Source organism: Ictalurus furcatus, chromosome 18 (assembly GCF_023375685.1).
Source record: "Ictalurus furcatus strain D&B chromosome 18, Billie_1.0, whole genome shotgun sequence".
Taxonomy (NCBI): domain Eukaryota; kingdom Metazoa; phylum Chordata; class Actinopteri; order Siluriformes; family Ictaluridae; genus Ictalurus; species Ictalurus furcatus.
In genome coordinates this window covers 24,981,129-25,003,445 of record NC_071272.1, presented here as the reverse complement: position 1 = coordinate 25,003,445, position 22,317 = coordinate 24,981,129, and the positions used below count along the sequence as shown (strand labels likewise).

Sequence of the window (22,317 nt, the reverse complement as noted above, 5' to 3'; positions counted from 1 at the left end):
GTGTGGATGCAGGTTTAAGGGTGGGTGTGGGTGTAGGTGTGGGTGTGGATATAGGTGTAAGGGTGGGTGTGGGTGTAGGTGTGGGTGTAGGTGTGGATGTAGGTGTAAGGGTGGGTGTAGGTGTGGGTGTAGGTGTGGATGTAGGTGTAAGGGTGGGTGTGGGTGTAGGTGTGGATATAGGTGTAAGGGTGGGTGTGGGTGTGGATGTAGGTGTAAGGGTGGGTGTAGGTGTGGGTGTGGATGCAGGTTTAAGGGTGGGTGTGGGTGTAGGTGTGGGCGTGGATATAGGTGTAAGGGTGGGTGTGGGTGTAGGTGTGGGTGTAGGTGTAAGGGTGGGTGTAGGTGTGGGTGTTATCAGAGAGAAAAATCAGAAGAGAATGAGAAGAAAGACCTTCCTGCTCCTCTGCGTGTTAGAGAGTTGGTGTCAGGGCAGCGGAGATGTTCCTGTCAGTTGGAGCTCGTGATGTGGCTTTGCTCAGTTCTTTGATCTTCATTCAGAAGAGCCCTTCCTTCCAGGCGTTGTTATGGACGAGACACGTACAGCACTGCCACCAGCTCTGGCACTTCAGCGGCTCTACGTTGGCTTTGGCCATCATCATCATCTTGGAGTTGGCGTTGGAGGTGGAGCAGGCTGCACCTGATCCATTCTCACTTTTCTCTGAACTGCTGAAGAAAACACGGCTCAGTGAGAGAAAGTAACGGATCACTTTACTGGAAATGTTCAGATATTTATTTATTCATGCTGCTCAGGGTCTCGGCGGATCTGGAGTCAGTCCTGGGTCATTTATCTCAGACGATCTGCATACTGGCATGTTTCTGAGAGGTCGGAGGAAACCAGAGAACCCAGAGGAAACCCAGAGGAAACCCAGAGGGAACCCAGAGAACCCAGAGGAAACCCAGAGGGAACCCAGAGAACCCAGAGGAAACCCAGAGGAAACCCAGAGGAAACCCAGAGGAAACCCAGGCGAACGCAGGGAGAACGTGTAAAACTCCACAGAGAGAGTAACCTGAGCTCAGGATTGAACCCAGGAACCCCGAGACAACAACAACGTTACACACGGTACCACATCATCACACTCATCCTCGGGTCATCAACCCGAGTACGGTACCACACGTGACCCACCGTTCTAGTACATGTCAAAGTTAGCATGAGGATTCCTAACACGGCACACACACGCACGCACACACACATACACACACACATACACACACACACACGCACATGCACACACACGCACGCACACACGCACGCACACGCGCACGCACACGCGCACGCACGCACACACATACACACACACACGCACGTACGCACACACATACATACACGCACACACGCACGCACACACACCATTCGAACCCGCCACACAGCACACGGACTACGATGAAGCATAATTACGGCTGTGTGTTCTCCCCGTGTCCATGTGGGGTTCTTCTGGGTTCTACAGTTTCCTCCTGCATCCAAACACATGCATGTAGGTGGATTGAGATCTGCTAGGCGTGTGTGTGTGTGTGTGTGTGTGTGTGTGTGTGAGAGAGAAAGAGAGAGAGACACCCTGTGATGGACTGGCGTCACATTCCTGCCTCATGCCCAGCGTTCCTGGGAAAGACTCCGGATGCACGGCTCTGAGCAGGACGAAGGGTGAAGGATGAAGTCTTCTTTAACGTGAGGTTTTGATGTTTAAACGTTTACTCGAATCTACTTCAGCGATTTGACAGCAGACTCGGCTCAGGGTTTCTCTCCGTATCTGAACCTTGACAGTCTGTTCAGGTTTCAGAATTCAGCAGACAGTGAGTCAGGACCTTCACCTCAGCAGCTTCAAGTCTCCTTACACACCAGAAGTAGTGTAGGCTGAATTATTATGGGATATATTTTAGGGTTTTCCCCTGTGACTCTCCTGTCAGTATCACATGGTGTAATTTTGTTACTACACTTTGCTGTAGATTCCACCAATTTCATTATCAATACTCATTCATTCTAATAAACTTTACTACAATACGGCATCACTATTTTATATCCTGTACTGTATAATAATGATATAATACACTGAAGTGTGTCTCAGCTTCGGAGGGCGATGGAACAAAACCAGCTGCACTCCTGCGTTAGTCCTGACCTCCCTAACAAGCACTGTGAATTCGGTCAAGAGCCGAGAACACACAAAACGGTAAAGGACTTTGTGTTTTTGGGGTGAAAAAGTTACATAAAGTCATTAATCAATTATAAATTTGATAAATCATTCTGATTCTGAGAGACTTGAAATCCTTACTTTGGGTTTGAAGCAGCGGCTCACACTCGAGATTTTGCTGTTGCGAGGTGACACTGACCACCTGATTTACTGTCCGCTACAGACCGAGTGAATCTGTAGTGACGCTGTAACACAGTCCACAACATGCGGTCATCCAGCGTACAGTCGAGCAGCTGTTCTTTCCGTCAGCATTGTCAGAGAGATATATACAGCTCTGTGCAAAAGTCTGAGACGCCTGTAAAGAAATGCTGTAAAGCAAAGAAGCCTTCTGAAATAACCAAACGTTTCTGTGCAAGAAAAACTGACCATAAAGGGACGCAAACAGCAATGAACTGAAGTTAATCCTCAGGGTGAGAAAACTGCCCTAGTCTCAGGTCCACTTCATGCAGATTTAAAAGGAAGTTGTTCAGTCAGGATTCCTGGGATCCTGGAGAACCTTCCACACGGTCAGGGTTCTCTTTCATTCTGTCGAAAACGTGGTGGATTATGTAATATTTTACTTCCTTCATCGAGACAAACATCACAACTGTTTGTAAACGTAGAGGACTTTTGCACAGTACTGCAATGATATGTGTGTGTATATATATAATGTATAAATGTATTCGTGTGTGTATATAACTCTTATTATATTCTGTTTCATTTCTAATGTTAAATTAATTTGACTTCACCTCGAACTCTCTGTGCTGCTGTAAGAGGTGAACTTCTCTCTGGGATGAATAAAGTGATCTGTCTGTTCATTCTTTAAACAATTCCTCTTCAACGCATGAATAAATGCTCAGTTGAAAGGAAGTGGAGCTGATCGGGAGCGTGTGGTGTTTTAATCAGCGGTGTTTTTATGTTATATTTGTGAAGTGAAGCCCAAACAGAGTCCAGGACGTTAAATGGTGGCTTATATTTATTCGACTCATCTGAGAATACAAGAATGAATAAAAACAGGTGTCCGAAGTCACATTCCTTTATTTAGATAATCCACGGTGCATCTCGCTCTCCCTCGTTTTCACGGCTCGAGTATTAGATCATCTTCATGTCTTAAAACATACCTTTTTAACATGTATATAAACTTTGCATACATCATTTCATAACTACTAAAATAGACGAGCTACAGGCTTCGCGTTCGCATAAAACAGCAGCCAAACAATATAGATGATGGATAAAGGTGAATTTGTTGTGCCCTTGTAGGTAATATTTATCAAAATAAATGCTGAACAGCTTTATTTTTGTTATTATTGCTCTGCTGTACGGTTTGGCTCAGATCTTAAATACTACAACACGTTACGGGAGGGAGGAGAGTCCTCCTCACACACCAACCTCAACACAACCGCCTCGGCCTGCGGAGACCTACAAACAACTTCATCACAGGGAAACCACAGAGTCCAGCAACTGGCCTTGTTCTCTTCAGGAAGAAATCATAGCGAGTCAAATCCAAAGCTATAATAATAATAATAATAATAATAATAATAATAATAAAAAAGGGAGAAATTACAAATACATGAATGTGGTATTTAAAAAAAAAAATCCAAAAGAACATAATCTGAATATTCCTACAGTCAGTGGATAAAATAATGCTGGCAACACAACCGGAAAGTCGATCCTCACAATCGGACTGCGTGTCTGAGGTCCCCGGCAGTGTCTTTGGTCCATTTACAAAATGTCAATGAGGAAAACAGCAGGAGAAATAAAAAAAAAACAACAACTAAATGGCGGTCACTATGACGATGGAGGACAAGTCCGCGTTCAGCCTGCGATGACGAGCTCAAAAATTAACTGAAAGGGAAAGAAAATGAGAAAAAAACAACTAAATGAATGACAAAACGAAAGAGAAATGAAACATGGAGTGGACTCATGCATAGTTACTAAACATGATGAAAAACACACATCAATCTCCCGTGTGTGTGTGTGTGTGTGTGTGTGTGTGTTTGTGTTAAAAATATTCAGCTGCAGATAAAATATAAGAAAGGTTTAACAAAATAAAAGCAGAAGAACTCACTTCTTCTTGTCCTTGTCCTTCTTGAGCGGCTGTGAGAGAGACAGCGTCTCCGCCGCCACCTTCCTCCTGTTGAAAGTGTTCATCTCCTCCTCCAGGTTCTGCCTCTTCTCCTCCACCTTCCTCTTCTCCTCCTGGTGCATGCGCTTCAGCTGCTCAAACTTGTCATGAAGCTGGAAGAGAATCCGATAACACACTCGACTCAATCTCACACGAGCATCAGCATTCCAGAGAGACGGCACGTGACGGAGGTCAGAGACGCGGCGGCGCCGAGGCGTGAGATAGGAACGACAGAGACACCAGCTCTGGAGCTGCAGCACCTCACAACTAATAAATACCACATCTACACACTTTTCACAGACCAGAGGTCACTACAGCAGCGCAGTTTCACACTAAAAGACTAACGACAAGAACAGAAGAGAACGTTTCCTCCACGTTCTTGTGCTTCTTTCTTTCGTGTTTCTTCCGTGTTGCTCAACCTGTTAGTCTGAATGGTTCATTTATGCAAATCTGTGGCTGCGCCACACGGGAAGGAATTTCTGTCATGTAAATCTCAACGGCAAAAAAAAAAAAATGTAAATAAATAGAGAGATGCTATCGAAGGGTAAGTACGGAGAAAATCATGCAGAGTGGAGGTACATCAGGGTGCCATTATAATTTTCACACCGTGTGAGGAAACAAGGTCACCATGGTGCACATGCATTTCTCTCCCAATCTTTACAGTATATCTTATAACATCATACACACACTGTACTTAACATCATACACACACTGTACTTAACATCATACACACTGTACTTAACATCACACACACTGTACTTATACACACACTGTACTTATCATACACACTGTACTTAAAAGCATACACACTGTACTTATCATACACACACTGTACTTATCATACACACACTGTACTTAAAATCATACACACTGTACTTATCATACACACACTGTACTTATCATACACACTGTACTTAACATCACACACACTGTACTTATCATACACACACTGTACTTATCATACACACACTGTACTTAACATCATACACACTGTACTTAACATCACACACACTGTACTTATCATACACACACTGTACTTATCATACACACACTGTACTTAACATCATACACACTGTACTTAACATCACACACACTGTACTTATCATACACACTGTACTTAAAAGCATACACACTGTACTTAAAATCATACACACTGTACTTATCATACACACACTGTACTTATCATACACACACTGTACTTAACATCACACACACTGTACTTATCATACACACACTGTACTTAACATCACACACACTGTACTTATCATACACACACTGTACTTATCATACACACTGTACTTATCATACACACACTGTACTTATCATACACACACTGTACTTAACATCACACACACTGTACTTAACATCACACACACTGTACTTATCATACACACACTGTACTTATCATACACACTGTACTTAAAAGCATACACACTGTACTTAAAATCATACACACTGTACTTATACACACACTGTACTTGTCATACACACACTGTACTTATACACACACTGTACCTATACACACACTGTACTTATACACACACTGTACTTATCATACACACACTGTCTGCACTTATACATGCACAGAAATGCATTAGATTTAATTCCGATAATTGTTATGATTTTTATGGCTGTGAAGTAGTTTTTAAACTAGTTCAATCTGGGCTTAAAACAGCGATCCTGTCATTAACTGCCCCGTCCGCTCCTCCTCCTCCACTGAAAATGTTTATAACGTGAGCATGGGGCAGCGTGATTCCGGCCCCAATGGGCCTCTATTCATTAGCACTTGCTGCAGTTCCCATGTTTGACCACTAGGTGCAATAATAAAGAAAGGCGAGTGAATCAGTGGGACATCGACTTATATCTGTCAAATAGTGACTTTTTTAAAATTACAATTCAAAAGAGGTAATTAATCTTTCAATGGAATTTAAAATGTAGAGTTGTGAAGGAAGACTTTATGAAGATTATATGAATGTATATATTAGTTAAAGTAGGATTAGTTAAGGTAGGATTAGTTAAGATAGGATTAGTTAAGGTAGAATGCTGACTGTAATCTGACCAATTTTCTCTGTAAATACTGTATCAATGTTGTTAGATCAGAATTCAGTGCAGAAATAGTGTACTGAAAACCTCTTTAACTTTATTAAATATAAATCAGACCACAAAGGCGTATTAAAATCAGTTCTTGTTGGAACTACGCAGCGCCGGAGTCGTGGAATCAGCAGTGAACTCTCTCTGTTTGTTCTTGACATTTTTAGGTCTCCAACCTGTAAATGAACAGCAATAGTGCTCACCTCTCTCTCCTTTTCCTTCAGCTCAGATTCGGTCTCTTTCACTTTGTTCACAAACATCTGCCTCATCTCCTCTTCCTTACGCTGCAGATCCCCGAGGAACTCTTTCCTCTTAGCCTCATAGGTCTCCTGTAGACTGCAGAACGAACACACACACTCATTATATATATATATATATATATATATATATATATATATATATATATATATATATATATATATAATATACACACACACACCCTGCACATTTTTTTCAAATAAAATACATCACATCCTGTCTAGTTACACAGGCCAGTTCTGCATCTGCAGAGATTTAGTGCTCCGCCATCACAAATAAACTACTTCCTGTCTGTTGTTTGTCAGAATCAATAAAAAAAAGAACATATGATGAGAGAAATGAGGCAGATGGAGCTGCTCTTCAGTCAGTGATCTGTTCCAGACGGTTTCTCTACAAAATTGTTTGTTCTACTTACAAGACAGTGAGTAGCGTGATGTCTGAGCGCGGTCTGAGCGCGGTCTGAGCGAGGAACCTACCTGAAAGGCTGGCTGTCAGGGTCGGTGTCTTTGAAGCCCATTTCCTCCAGTTTGCAGCGTCTGTAGAGTTCATAATGGCGAGTGTGTGTCTGCTCCCGCAGGTCCTCCATATTCACACGAATCAACATCTCCCTCAGCTTCACAAAATCACAGTGACTCTCATTCTCCACTACACACACACACACACACACACACACACACACACACACACACACACAATCAGATTGGCATTTTAGCATTTCTAACAGTTCATAATTTTACAGTTTTGGACGATTCAATTGTTTGTGATTTTTAAAATGATAAATTGAAAGCAGGTAAATCAACATCGCACAAGCCTTCAAAACTTTCTCCAAACCACCAGGAGACAGGGCGTACAGCTTTTTCTCAGGAGGACGTAAAGACAGAAGAACGAAAACATCCAGTTTAAACCATCAGCATTCCTTCCTGTTCTGCATTCCTGCAGCTGGACCGAATCCATCACAAATTTACGGCAGGAAAAGAAAACTAAAGCAGGAGAATTCAAGCAGCTGAAAGGAAATGCACAGAGTTCCCAACGTCTCCGGCACAAACACGTACACTCCTGAGGGTTAACTCTACCGCACACGCTAACGGCACAGAACAACTCCTATTTTACACAATGAGAGCACAGAGGTGTACCGAATTAACTAGCCTCAATTACACACGTCTTTATTCTTTTAACAGTGACACCAAACGTCACTTTTTGCACGTGGATAAATTTAGCTTGGATTAGACGTGACGTGACGTGAAAAGAGACGTAAATGTTCACAGAGTGTAGGCTGAGATTAAACTGTTTATTATAATCTCCAAGCAGGAGGAAGTCATTTGGATTTGGTTTAAAAAAATGTCATCTTTGCATGTAAAACGTAGCTAGTGTTCATTTCCACAGCATTATATAAGCAGAAGTAATAATAGTCTGAAATCCAAGTGCAGCTCCAGTCACGTCCCCGGAGAGCAGACAACAACAACGACGAGAGTTTTGGGAAAGTCTGAGCGAAAGAAAATCTAAACCCACGGATTATAAATAGAAGTGTTAGGGAAGAATTATCCGCCGTCTCCTCCATCAGTGTGAGGAGATGATGGTTAACATCTCAAACTGGACATCCAGGACATGTCCATCGCTTGGAGATGGAGAAACGGAGAGATGGATGAAAGGTGTTCAAAAGAAAATATTATTAGCTCATAAAAATAATCTATTATGAGTCATGCATTTGTTTTCCTTTACACACGTCCATGCTAACAGAAACTCCAGTTTATTCTCTCCATCCTGGTGTCATCCTGCCGTCTCTCGCCGACGTGCCACAGTTAACGACGTGACCTTTCATCAGCCAGCACTTTTAGCAACTGAGTGAGCAACGCATTAATTACCTCCCACTCCGCTCGCTTCATCAGCTCCGAGACCGACAACATTGTTCTCACCGAAGAGCCGCTGTAAAAATAACCCGAAGCTTTCCTCAGGGGAGAAACAACGCCGAGGTCCAAACCCAGCTCCGATATTCTACTGATCTCTTCAGTACTGCGTTCCGCAATAACAAACACACCAGACCTGGGTACAAGCTTCTTCATCAGCAGGTCACCATGTGGTCCTACCCGGATAACTGCTACTGATTATTCAATTCCATTCTTTTTATTTATACAGAGCTTTTAAAAATGGACCTTATTACAGAGCAGCCTTACAGATTTAAAATCAGAGGTGACGGTGGAGAGGGAAAAAACCTCCCTGACAGGACATGAGACAGGAACCTTGAGAGGAACCATTCTCAAAAGGGAACCCGTCCTCATCCGATTTTATAATTCTTCTATAACTGTATATTATAGAGTATATTACAGAGTGCTGTGTGTGTTTAAAGTAAAAAATAAAATAACTCCTACCTTGGACGATGCCCCAGGGATACTGTCTGGCTCTGACCGTCTTATTCCCGACTTTCACCTCCTCAACACTGCCCACTACAGCGAAGGGTAGATGAGCCTGAGGAAAGGAGGAGCAGTGTTCAGTGTACACGCGTTTACACGATTCTCCACAACTTTACAAACATTTCTGCTTTACAGAGAACTGGAAAGTTCAATCAACCAGCAGCATAATTCCCAGTTCACATTCTCCATGTAGATCCAACTCAGTCCGATACCTAACTCGGTCTGATATCTAACTCGGTCCGATACCTAACTCGGTCCGATCTCTAACTCGGTCCGATCTCTAACTCGGTCCGATACCTAACTCGGTCTGATATCTAACTCGGTCCGATACCTAACTCGGTCCGATCTCTAACTCGGTCCGATCTCTGACATACGTGAGCTGCAGTGTGATCAGTTTCCAGATAAATCTGAATCACAGAAGCTCTCGAGCATCATGTTATAGACGATCTTTTTTCCTCTCCTGACTCAATAATACTACTTTTAACAAAATGAACTTAATTTACACTCGAACTTTAAAAAGAGACGTGTGTGGGACTGGTTTTTTTTAACCCCAGCTCCTAAAATGACAGTATTTGGGTTTTTTAAAACTATTTTAGATCGCAAAATACAGGCCTAAAAAACTCGTACTCGAATGTAACCCGGCGTGACCCGGAGTACTGTACACGTGAACACTGGAGATGTGAGCTTCAGGTTAACGAATGTGGTCATTCTTCTTCACGTGAGATATCTGATCGCTCGCTCAGATCTAACTTCATATCCAACAGCTTTAAAAACAGCTCCTGCTCACGTGACATTTTCTGTGACGTCTCGCTGGATCTCCGTCCCCGTGCAAACACAACCCCGCGCCCCGAGAACCTTCACAGCAATCCTTCTTTTAAAAAAACATGAACAGAGCATCTCTTATCCACGTCTGCAGTCGTATCTGTTTAAAACACGTGATCTGAATCATTCTGAATCACGTTTTCCTCCTAGCTTTATTACTCTGTTCTTTTACAGAAATTTCTCCAAACTGAGAACAGCAGCCAACTCCATAAGCTAATAACCGCTTCATCTCATCCCTTTAACTACCAGAAACCCGGCTGTGCGTTTGTACGTTTATTAATTCATCATCTTTCACACGCAGACGGCTTTCTGTGCAGAAAACACGACTTACGTTCATGGAGGAGTTGATCTCGGACACCGCTTCATCGTCCGTGGGGAACTGGTAGATCTGGACGCCGTTGCTCACCAGCTCGCTCATGATTTTAATCTTGAATTTGTGAAGTTCGCTCTTGGAAATCGTGTCAGCTTTCGCAATAATGGGAATGATGTTCACCTGAGGACAGGACACGACCCACACCTTATATTACCGTCAGATAAACAACTTTTAATATTTCCACATCATGTAGCAAAGATAAACGAATGGGATCTGTTTAAACGCTGAAAACATTTCAACTCTGATAACGGACATAAAGCAAACGATAAAAAGTTCAAAAAGAACCAAAAAGTTTCCCAACAGCCGTCTTCTGGTTAAAGACGTTTACGAAAACAAACGCGAGTCCGATTATTAGCTGCTGTGATGAACTGGGCGTGTCAGAGTCGATACAACACCAGGACACACCGCTTAGATCAACTTTCACATCCACACGCAAACACTGTGTGTGTGTGTGTGTGTGTGTGTGTGTGTGTGTGTGTGTGTACACACCTTCAATGTTTGCTAGAAGTGTTCTTAATCAAATGAATTCTGACAAATAACCACTAACCACACACAGACGCACACACAGACGCGCACACACAGACGCGCGCACACACACGCGCGCACGCACACGCGCGCACGCACACACACACACATTCATTCATTCATCAGCTAATCGTGTGGCAGCAGCACAATCTATAAGATCATGCAGATTCAGCACCTACAAATCCACCGTCCAGCCAAGTTCTGGAGATCGGCTCTGCCTGTAAGCAGTTCCCGACCGCACAGCCGGTGACATTATTACTCCTCCACACTCTCCTTACACCTGACTCGGTGGAAATGATCACTTTCCCGTGTATAGGGTAAAATCTATATCGCTTTAGCCTAATAACCAGTACAGTCGTGTCACAAGCCCAATTCGTTTGTCTCTACACGTTACAGAACAGTTACTGCTAATTACAGTCAGTTACAGTAGAGATCCAGGGCAGAGACACGGCTTCTGTGGGAGGAGAAAGAAACGCCCAGTCGCCGTCGTGCTGGAAATCAGAGAGCGCTCATGCTCACACTCACAGCTAACATGCAGAATTTAAACTCAGAATTATAATCTCTTCATTTTCTCCAGCGAAAACAAATATACTAAGTGCAAAACCTAACTCAGTGTGATGTTTATTCACCAGGCATTTCCTGTTTAACTTCCATCCTCCTAAACGTGGAGGACTTGTGAGATATGAGAATCTCCAGAGGACGTTCTGGCTGTTAGCCACTCGCTGAATATCACAGTACCATCTGTTCATCAGTACGTCACACGAGGTAAAGCCAGAACCCCGGTACTACACCCTGCCATTTCTCTCTCTCCATCAGCCTCCGTGTTGTCGTCGCCACGCCCCCTCAGTCCCACACGCAGAAATGATGAAAAATTCATCTCAAACATTACAGAGCGGGGAAAGCGTCCTGTCCCAGATTGTCCCGCGAGAACCGATCGATACTTCATCCAATATCAACTACATTTTACACTGCGAGATACACAGATGTGCAGATACACAGATGTGCAGATACACAGATGTGCAGATACACAGATGTGCAGATACACAGTCCCGGGCTGAGGTCACGGAAATCAACAAGTCATTTATTTCATCATAAAACAGGCGAATGTTGGGATTAGAAAATCTGAAGGATATAAAAAGTATATTTTTATACTTTTATATACGGTATAAAAGTTTCACTAAAGGAAAAATAATCACTGCCGCTACACGTGCTTTAGGTTTCCATTTTCATATTCGATTAAAACAATCAACGTTATAAAAATAAATTCATTGAAATGGAATAATAACGCAGGGTTTGTGATCCACTCGGCCGAGTACAGCTTCCTGTCTGTTGCTGTGAACTTCCAGCTGGAATTCCCGCGTCCTGGGACGAGAACTCTGACTTCTGGAAGTGCGGCTTGTTCAACAGCGGATAAAGACAGGAATAGACAGGAACGAATCTCGGAGCAGATAAAACTGTCTGGAGATCATGAGTTCCAACCCCATGATGTCACAGCTGTCCTGGAGCAAAACTGTCTGAGCTCTCTGTGGGTAGGAGGGGCAGACTCTCCCTCCCTCCCTCCCTCTCCCTCCCTCTCCCTCCCTCTCTCTCTCTCTCCCTCTCCCTCCCTCTCTCTCCCTCCCCCTCCCTCTCCCTCTCTCCCCCTCCCTCCTTCCCTCTTCCCTCCCCCCCCCTCTCTCCCCCTCCCTCCTTCCCCCTTCCCTCCCCCCCCCCTCTCTCCCCCTCCCTCCTCCCCCTCCCTCCTCCCCCCTTCCCTCCCCCCCCCCTCTCTCCCCCTCCCCCCCCCTCAAAGGTGGAATATCAAAGGTGGAAAAATTCTCACATGATTTATCGTGGTTCCTTTTTTTTCACATCAGAAAAACCTGCCATTTCTAACATGGGTGTGTAAACTTTTTACATTAACTGTACATTAAGATGTTAACCCATTCCGTGAGTTCTAATAGAAGTTAAAGCTGAATAATCTAGATATAATCTGCTGTGTATACCTTACTGTCCAGCTTCTTCATTGTGACTAAGTCCAGAGACTTGAGCGAGTGGCCTGTGGGAGAGATGAAGTACAGGCAGATGTGGATTCTGGTGTCGTGGTAGTTGAAAAGCGAGCGCTTGATTTTCAGCTCTTCCTGCAGGTAGTTTTCAAACTGTGTGTCGATGTAATCAACGATGGGCTTGTAACTGCAAAGATTAAAAAATATATATATATCAATCATTTCAATCTGCTTCTCTTTCTTTCCTTCTTTCTAGTTTAATTGGGGAATAGTTTCATTATTTTTAAATCCAACACTCATCCTTCATTCCTTCAAGATTGCTTCACATTTTCCTTGTGGCTAACACGTGTTCCTCGTATCTGAGAAAGCTATCTAACTTCACATAACCCTTCCAGCAGTGTGTTTACAGAGCGCAACCTTTCCCTTCGTTTCTCCAGGGCACGTTCCCAGCATGCATCTCTTCTGAAGTTTTAAAGCCTCTGCTGCATGTAGAATGCAATTATGAGTGGCATTCCCAACAAGAACATCCAAGTAGTCTCTCTCTCTCTCACACTCACACACACACACACACACACACACACACACACACACACACACACACTTACTTTCTCTCGCTCTTTGACCCCTTCACTCAAAGGGTCAGGGAAATAAGCCGACCCTCAGCTGTATCCCGAGCGTTTCCTCTTCCTCCCTCTTCATCTTTCATTTTTAAAAAACTCTCTCAAACTCAAATGGCAGGATTTTCTCCAGCCGTGTGTCCCCCCCGCCCCCGCGCCCCCCCTCTCTCCCCCCCTCTCTCCCCCTCTCACCTAATTAATAAAACCCTAAGGGTTTTATTAATTCTCCAAGCAGAAGGTAAAAACAGTACATTGTGTGCGGAGGTCATCAGTGATTATAATTTGGAGAAATGTGGCTCACTTTCTTTTTTTTTTTCTGGTCAACAGCAGCAGGATATCCGTGAGTGTTTTTGAGTGTTTGTGAAATCGTACCTCTCTTCTTTGTTGATCTGGTCTCCGAAGCCGACCGTGTCTACGATGGTGAGCTTGAGGTGGACGTTGCTCTCCTGCAGGTCGTATGTTCTCGGCCGCAGGTACACGCCGTTCTGGTAGTGACTGGCTTCTTCGTTCTCGAACATGGTGTTGAAAAGCGTGTTCATCAGCGTGGACTTGCCCATGCCCGTCTCCCCTAAACGACAAAGTGGTGGAGGAGTTTAACACGCGGCTTTCTCCTAAAGTAAAACATGTTTAAAACGTTGGTCCATAAGTAAACGTGAAAAGCAAAAAAAAGAAGAGTGATTAGTGATTCAACACGCCGAGATATCCCTGTAAAATGGGGTGAATGTTTATTTCAGCCTGGACCTCGAACATGTTAGTGTTAATCTCGCTGTTTCTCACAGATGGGTTCTGTATGAGAGGCGAGGGTTCCGTATGAGAGGCGAGGGTTCCGTATGAGGCGAGGGTTCCGTATATGAGGCGAGGGTTCTGTACGAGAGGCGAGGGTTCTGTATGGGCGATGAGGGTTCTGTATGGGCGATGAGGGTTCTGTATGAGAGGCGAGGGTTCTGTATGAGAGGCGAGGGTTCTGTATGGGCGATGAGGGTTCTGTATGGGCGATGAGGGTTCTGTATGAGGCGAGGGTTCTGTATGGGCGATGAGGGTTCTGTATGGGCGATGAGGGTTCTGTATGAGGCGAGGGTTCTGTATGGGCGATGAGGGTTCTGTATGGGCGATGAGGGTTCTGTATGAGGCGAGGGTTCTGTATGGGCGATGAGGGTACTGTATGAGGCGATGAGGGTACTGTATGAGGCGAGGGTTCTGTATGAGAGGCGAGGGTTCTGTATGGGCGATGAGGGTTCTGTATGAGGCGAGGGTTCTGTATGGGCGATGAGGGTACTGTATGAGGCGATGAGGGTACTGTATGAGGCGAGGGTTCTGTATGAGAGGCGAGGGTACTGTATGAGGCGAGGGTACTGTATGAGGCGAGGGTACTGTATGGTGCTGTAGAGAGAGGCGCGTACCCACACAGAGGATGTTGAAGCAGAAACCCTGAGACACAGATTTGCTGACCAGCTGATCAGGCAGACTGTCGAAGCCGACATGTCCGCCCAGACCGAGGTTCCGCTTCTGTTCATCCTGCAAGAAAGAAAAGCAAACGATTACGTTTACGCTGGACGCCGTCATCAATCTGCACACTCAGGACTCAGGACTCCGGACTCAGGACTCCGGAAACACAGAGCCACGCGTTCAGTACTACTGATCCACACCTGAAAACAATTTCACGTCTTTTACACTTGGGACAAAAATGACATCATAAAAGATTATTAAAAAGCTAAAAAAAAGAGAAAAGAGTCACCTGGTGCACAGAGAGCGAGGAACAGACGGTCACATGACGTCTAAATAAACCTAAATATATTATTTTAAAGCTAAAAACTCTCATTTACAATCAGATGAACAACCTACACCGAGCAGAAATTCACACTGATTCATCAATTTAATGATAATCATTACTCATCCCTCTCTCTCTCTCTCTCTCTCTCTCTATCCCTCTCTTTATCTCTCTCTCTCTCTCTCTATCCCTCTCTCTATCCCCCTCTTTATCTCTCTCTCTCTCTCTCTCTATCCCTCTCTCTATCCCCCTCTTTATCTCTCTCTCTCTCTCTCTCTATCCCTCTCTATCCCCCTCTTTATCTCTCTCTCTCTCTATCCCTCTCTATATCCCTCTCTTTATCTCTCTCTCTCTATCCCTCTCTATATCCCTCTCTTTATATCTCTCTCTCTCTCTATCCCTCTCTATATCCCTCTCTTTATCTCTCTCTCTCTCTATCCCTCTCTATCCCCCTCTTTATCTCTCTCTCTCTCTCTCCCTATCCATCCCCCTCTTTATCTCTCTCTATCCCTCTCTCTCCATCTCTCTCTCTATCCCTCTCTATATCCCTCTCTTTATCTCTCTCTCTATCCCTCTCTCTCCATCTCTCTCTCTCTCTATCCCTCTCTATATCCCTCTCTCTCCATCTCTCTCTCTCTATCCCTCTCTATATCCCTCTCTTTATCTCTCTCTCTATCCCTCTCTATCCCTCTCTATATCCCTCTCTTTATCTCTCTCTCTCTCTCTATCCCCCTCTTTATCTCTCTCTCTCTCTCTATCCCTCTCTCCATCTCTCTATCTCTCTCTCGCTATCTCTCTTTATCTCTCTCTCTCTCTATCCCTCTCTCTTTATCTCTCTCTCATCTCTCTCTTTATCTCCCTCTTTATCTCTCTCTATCCCTCTCTTTATCTCTCTCTCTTTATCTCTCTTTATCTCTCTCTCTTTATCCCTCTTTCTTTATCCCTCTCTCTCTCTTTAATTGAATTCATTTAAGAAGCTTTAGCAGCGTGACCGTATACATGGACAGTATTACCAAAGCATTACAGGAATGTACAACTGTTATTATGCATTTCACTTTGTGTGTGTGTGTTTGTGTGTGTGTGTTTGTGTGTGTGTTTGTGTGTTTGTGTGTGTGTTTGTGTGTGTGTTTGTGTGTGTGTTTGTGTGTGTGTTTGTGTGTGTGTTTGTGTGTGTGTGTATGTGCGTGTGTGTGTGTGTGTGTGTGTGTGTGTGTGTGTTTTCCAGTACGTGATGTAGTTTTGTTTCTGTAGTGTTAGAATTTGGTGAGGTCTGATTGGTCTGATTATTCTTGTGTCCGGCTGTTTCAGATGTAGAAGTGTGTGTTGGGGGTGTGTGTGTGTGTGTGTGTGTGTGTGTGTGTGTGTTGGGGGCGGGGACGGGGGGGGGTGTTGGTGAGCTGAGGTTCAGGACCAGGCCGGGTGAGGAGAATCTTCTATCGGTTCAGCTCTTGGCATCGTAGGGCTTTCTTTAGCTCTCTCCCTCTTTTTTCCTCTCTCTCTCACTCTCTCTCGCTCCCTCTTTCGCGCTCTTTATCTCTCTCCCCGTCTCTCTCTTTCTATACCCATCTCTCTACATCCGCCCCCTCCTTTATTTTTAATTTTCCCAGGGTGCATATTTACCAGCTGATGTCATCAGGCTCAGTGGAGCAAAGCGACGGTGTTCAGGCAAGCTGAAGTCTGACACGCGAGGAACACGCAACAAACACGGCTTGCTCTGTGCTCTGTGCTCCTTTACAAACGGAGGTAACCGGGAAAAATCACCGCGGCCCGGGTTCGACTCCGGGTCAGGGAACCGACCCCATCCCCCGGAGGGTTCAACAAGCCAGCCTTTAACCTGATCGCTCATTTCGTGCTCCCAGCGGTCTGTGCACTTTACCCTTTATGGAGTTTTGTGGGCCTCGCTACACGCTCATACAGCATGAGGATCGTATTCACCAGATCACCACACACCGGATCACCACACACCAGATCACCACACACACCACACACCAGTTCACCACACACACCACACACCGGATCACCACACACACCACACACCGGATCACCACACACACCACACACCAGTTCACCACACACACCACACACCAGATCACCACACACACCACACACCAGATCACCACACACACCACACACCAGATCACCACACACACCACACACCGGATCACCACACACCAGATCACCACACACACCACACACCAGTTCACCACACACACCACACACCGGATCACCACACACACCACACACCGGATCACCACACACACCACACACCAGTTCACCACACACACCACACACCAGATCACCACACACACCACACACCAGATCACCACACACCAGATCACCACACACCAGATCACCACACACACCACACACCAGTTCACCACACACCAGATCACCGGATCACCACACACCACACACCAGTTCACCACACACCGGATCACCACACACCGGATCACCACACACCGGATCACCACACACTTTTTTATCCTCGTCAGTTAGGATTCCAGGAAACGAAGACATGAAGCTGTTACTTCCCTGTGGAAGCTGATAAATTTATCATTTGTCCACCCACAGACTCATGGATAAAGATATCTCCCCATGTGCACGCACAATCTTACACAAATACTAAACAAACGATCAGAATTTTGTCTCAAATACTAAACCACAAAAACATCTGGAGTAGAAAAGTCCTGCGCTGATCTTCAGGAAACTCCTTCTGTCACTGTCAACGTGATACGTTCTGAATTTAACTACATTTAATAATTACATTCAATATTTAACAGCATTAAACACTCTAGCCACACCTGGGCTACATCAAATACCAACTGGCTCCGCCCCTGCTTTAAACGGGCCGTCCATCATTCTGACAGGCCAATCAGATCGGACCATTAACACAAACCCCGGGGGGAACCACCACGTCTGTGACTTGGACAGAGCGAGATCTCAGCAGATGGATACACAAAGACCTCAGATGGAGTACTGCAGCTCTCTCTCACACACACACACACACACACACACACACACACCTGACCGTGTGCCCGTGTGATTCATGTTCTGAGGCTAATAGAGCAGGAGGTGCAGATGGTCCTGATTTGATCTTACTGTGGCATCAGAGCAACACAAACTGCAGTCTGACCTAAAAATATATCAGTGTGCTTCAACACACACACACACACACACACACACACCACAGTTCCTCATGCATGTCACACACGTCTACGGTTAGAAAAACTGAATAAGAAAATAACACAAACTCTGTTTTTCCACGTCTACTGTTTAGATCTGAAAGAACCGGAAGTGTCCATCACATGTCCATTAAAAACTAACAGATATTATTACATTAATGAGCAGTTAATGACACTGCTGTGTTTCTGAAGTGAAAAGGAAGTGTGAGAACATACTGACGTTTAGTGGTGCTGGAATTACACGAGAGTGACTGAGAGAGTGAATGAAATTCATAAAGAAAGAAAAACAGCAAAAGAAAGAAATTATGAAGAAAGAAAATGCAAGAAGCTGAAACCGAGCCCAAGCACTGCGCTGCAGGAACGAGAGGATTTCAACTCCGTATTTACATCATTATTCACTCGCACTTGGTAAAGCTTTGTTTACTGTTTCCTGTTGTTATATTTCTGATTAAAGAATGGAAGAGTTCCCCGCCTGTGTGTTTCCTCGCTCCTCACACAGCATTTGTTTTTGTTTTGTTTAATTACTAAGAAAACAAACCAAACTGCAAACGAACAAAAGTATCGCATTTCCCTCTCCTTCGCATTCGCAGATCGGACTAAGAGGTGTGAAATGCCCTTAGATTAGATTTCCACCAGATGATGTGAAGCGAAAGTAACAGCTACCAGAAACACTTCGGTGTCATTTCCCCTCCACTGAACGGGTTTCTGTGACGGCTTTCGTTTAACTCACACTGGTTTGGCTGACTGCTGCGTTCAGTCGGCTCCGGGATCGCTCGAGCGAGGGGAGAAGAGATATATAAACTGTAGAACGTATTCAAACTATGAAAGCTTCTGCTATTAAAGATGGACTCCTCGTGGAGGACGGACGGTGAGCAGCACATCTGTCCGAGCACGGATCAGTATAACCTCCGACCATCAGACTCACACGTGGGGACATTTTAGCGATATCTAAAGCTGGCCTTGATATTTGACCTGAAGAGCATTAAACATGTTCTTGTCATGTTCATGTATGTAGTGTCTGTGCAGCACATTACAGACACAGGAACCGACCATAACCATCAAATTCCATAACTATCTAATACCGACGGAATTCTCACGACGTGTTCCAACATCGAAGATCTTCAAGCTGGTAAAACACCTCCGAAATTCACCTGTCACATAACCGCCACCTCGTACAAGCCCCTCCCTCTTCACAAACTCCTCCCTCTTCACAAACCCCAACTATTATTTCCCTCAAACTGAGTGACGTTTGGAGAAGGGAAGTGTGTGTGAAGACTCTCGGATAAAAACACACTGATGAACCCTAACCCTTAACCCTACAATGTATGAACCAAAAAATGCTCCTTGGATGAGTTTATAGTCAAATGGCAGGGGATATCTGGAAACGCACCAACAACTTAACGTCTACATAAGACAAGATAAGGTAATGTTTTTTTTTATTGTCCGTGGGAGACTGTTTCACCACAGCAACCATACATACAAATAAACAAAACACACACATCTAAATCCATTAATCATGACTGATGTGTCCTCTGAATGATCCTCAGATGTGTGCTTTATCTTGTGTCTTTTTGGTCGGGGCACTGCTACTGGGGGATCAGAATACTCTGAACGATGCTGGTCTTTGAGTTTGTGATCTCTTCGCCCATGGCTCTTCTTGTTGGTTGTGTGACTGTAAGTCATTCCCTTCAAATGCTATTGAGCTTTAAATAATGGTATATTTTGTGTATGACCCCATTCTGCTGTGAAATTCATGTCTAATTTACATGTGATTTAATAGCTTATTTTGATAAATATCAAAAATCTAAAAGGTGTGTCTCATACCTGACACCTACATGAACACGGTACAGTTGGTTATAGGACTCTACGTCATTCCCTTCAAATGCTATTGAAGTTAGAACCGTGTTTAACAATGTCGCATGTAACTTTAGAGTCGGTCCCTTATATACGGTTCCCGAATATCGAATATCGAACATCAAACCGACTTTAATCCGGTGTATCAGTACCTGAGCCGCACAGGACAGCACTCCGGAAAACGGTGCTTTGCATAGAAGTAAAAGATTTTTTTTTTTTTTTTTTACAAGTCAAAAATATTTGTGTTTTGAGGAGGGAAGACAGCTCGCTCTCTCCATAGGAAACGACTTTCACACCTTCAGCGGTTTAAGAACTAAACACGTTATAATTCATCAGAATAAAACAAACCGGAAGCTGTGATCAGCAACACAAACACCAATCCTTCCACAAGTCCGAACACATGACAGAGATAAAGCTGGCTTTAGGGTTTTATCTTCTTTCACTCTCACAGGGGGGAGAGAGAGAGAGAGAGAGAGAGAGAGAGAGAGAGAGAGAGAGCGAGCGAGCGCGCGCTGGCGTTCAGGGGAACATGAAAATAATAAATAAACCTGCGCCAGGAATGCAAACTCGGAGAGCTGACAGTGCTACAAGAAATATGGAGAAATACTCACAGAAAACACGTCTACATCCGCGGCAGCCATGATCAGGAATGTGTAGAGAAGGTGTTATACCGGAGATGGGCGTAAAGGAAGTCTCTCTCTCTCTTTCTCTCTCTTTCTCTCTCTCTCTATCTGACACTGTCACTACCCGAGCACCACCGCGCATGCGTACTGCGCACTAACGCCTAGGATATATTGCGCATGCGCTCCAGGAACCAGACGCTCAACCCCAGTAACATGACTACTTCCTGTCTTCATGGGAACTTCCTGTATGTTTATATTGACTTTTATTTCAAGGCAAAGCTTTAAGGTTTACTTTATAGTGACTTAATAAACAGTTTGTATATATGTATGTATATATGTATGTATGTATCTCTCTCTCTATATACACACACAAACATGACATGGAGAAGGGGAAAACAGAAAGAACAGGAGAAAAATAAATAAATGCCTCTCGAGATTTAAATAAAACTTAGTAAAAGCCTTAGTAAAGCAAAAATATTTATACAGTTTCTTATTTTGTAGAAACTCCTCACAGTTATGTAATTGCACATTAATAAATGATATGTAAGAAAGGATCTTTCTGGTAAATTTAGACTTTGGACTGAAAATAAAGTGTAGCTATTATCATTATAATTAAATTTATTATAAAACACTCGCCAGGGTTAAACAAAGGTTCGTAGAAGAGTAATAGAGTGTAATGGCTTTTAAGAGGCATTTCTTTACCAGTACTGCTTTTCATGTGTGTAAAAAGATCAGTCTAAAACAAATAAGTAAATACACAATAAAAATAAAATAAAAAAGTATTCAGTAGATTCTGTAGCACTTACATATGAACATGTGCTTAAAGTACCATTAACAGGAAGATGAAATTATGAAGATGAAAGTCTAGTTTCCATTTTCTTTGCCAGAAAACTACTAACTACAATAACCATGGTGACTGTATGGGCAAGGGAGCTGTAATGAATAAAAATTGTTCAGGGGAAATAAACAAACACACATTCACACGTACGGGTAATTTACATGCAATTTACATCTATCTATCCATCTATCTATCCATCTATCTATCTATCCATCTATCTATCCATGTATGTATGCATGTATCTATTTATATGTATGTACCTATCTGTGCCACCAAGACACTTACACCTGTTGTTATTATTATTATTATTATTATTATTATTTTTATTGTTGTTGTTGTTGTTGTTGTTGTTGTTGATTTTAGTAGTAGTATTAGACTAGTAGTAATATTGAATATTCTGTTGTTATTAATAAGGTACTACAAAGGTTAATAAATGTCTTCTTCCTGTTCTAAATGTTATTATTTCGTGCTGTTATTGGAACATTAGTAATAAAACCTTACAGCTGTGTAAGTCGATTTTATTTGAAAGAATAAAACATGTCGGTGGCAGCAGCAGCAGCACAGTGTTGGTCTGAAGCTCAGTGTGACGCAGATCTTCACACTGGAGTCCAAACTGGAGAGAAACTGAAGCTCCAGCAGCTCAGTACATGGAGCAGGTGGAGCTGTTTTCTTCACATGACGTGTGT

The 22,317-nt window shown here is 43.7% G+C and overlaps 1 protein-coding gene and 1 long non-coding RNA gene across 3 annotated transcripts; one reads left to right on the top strand and one right to left on the bottom strand.

The window, feature by feature from the left end:
• Positions 1-274: 274 nt before the first annotated feature.
• septin8a (septin 8a) lies at positions 275-20,987 on the bottom strand. Of its 2 annotated transcripts, none has more exons than XM_053648783.1 (10): positions 20,782-20,987; positions 14,767-14,881; positions 13,739-13,934; positions 12,750-12,936; positions 10,198-10,359; positions 9,003-9,099; positions 7,113-7,281; positions 6,582-6,714; positions 4,231-4,400; positions 275-666 (listed from the first exon to the last, which is right to left on the bottom strand). In XM_053648783.1, exons 1-10 carry the CDS (start codon positions 20,809-20,811, stop codon positions 495-497), a joined length of 1,431 nt encoding a protein of 476 aa, XP_053504758.1. In that variant the 5' UTR covers positions 20,812-20,987; the 3' UTR covers positions 275-494. The 2 variants fall into 2 exon arrangements, with proteins under 2 accessions (XP_053504758.1, XP_053504757.1); XM_053648782.1 differs by lacking the exon at positions 275-666 and adding an exon at positions 3,126-4,007 and having other exon boundaries at positions 20,782-20,973.
• On the top strand, positions 19,379-21,125 carry LOC128622354 (uncharacterized). The gene is made up of 3 exons (XR_008388383.1): positions 19,379-19,739; positions 19,918-19,990; positions 20,622-21,125. It is a non-coding gene; the product is annotated as an uncharacterized LOC128622354 (long non-coding RNA).
• The last annotated feature ends 1,192 nt before the right edge of the window (positions 21,126-22,317 follow it).

What these genes read in the sequence shown, in the direction of transcription:
- septin8a (XM_053648783.1), bottom strand. Translation starts at nt 20,811, where the DNA reads ATGGCTGCCGCGGATGTAGACGTGTTTTCT. An exon ending in TCCCTGGGGCATCGTCCAAG is followed by an intron (nt 7,282 to 9,002) that starts GTAGGAGTTATT and finishes GTGTGTGTGTAG; the next exon opens with TGGAGAATGAGAGTCACTGT. An exon ending in CCTGACAGCCAGCCTTTCAG is followed by an intron (nt 6,715 to 7,112) that starts GTAGGTTCCTCG and finishes TTCGTTCTGCAG; the next exon opens with TCTACAGGAGACCTATGAGG.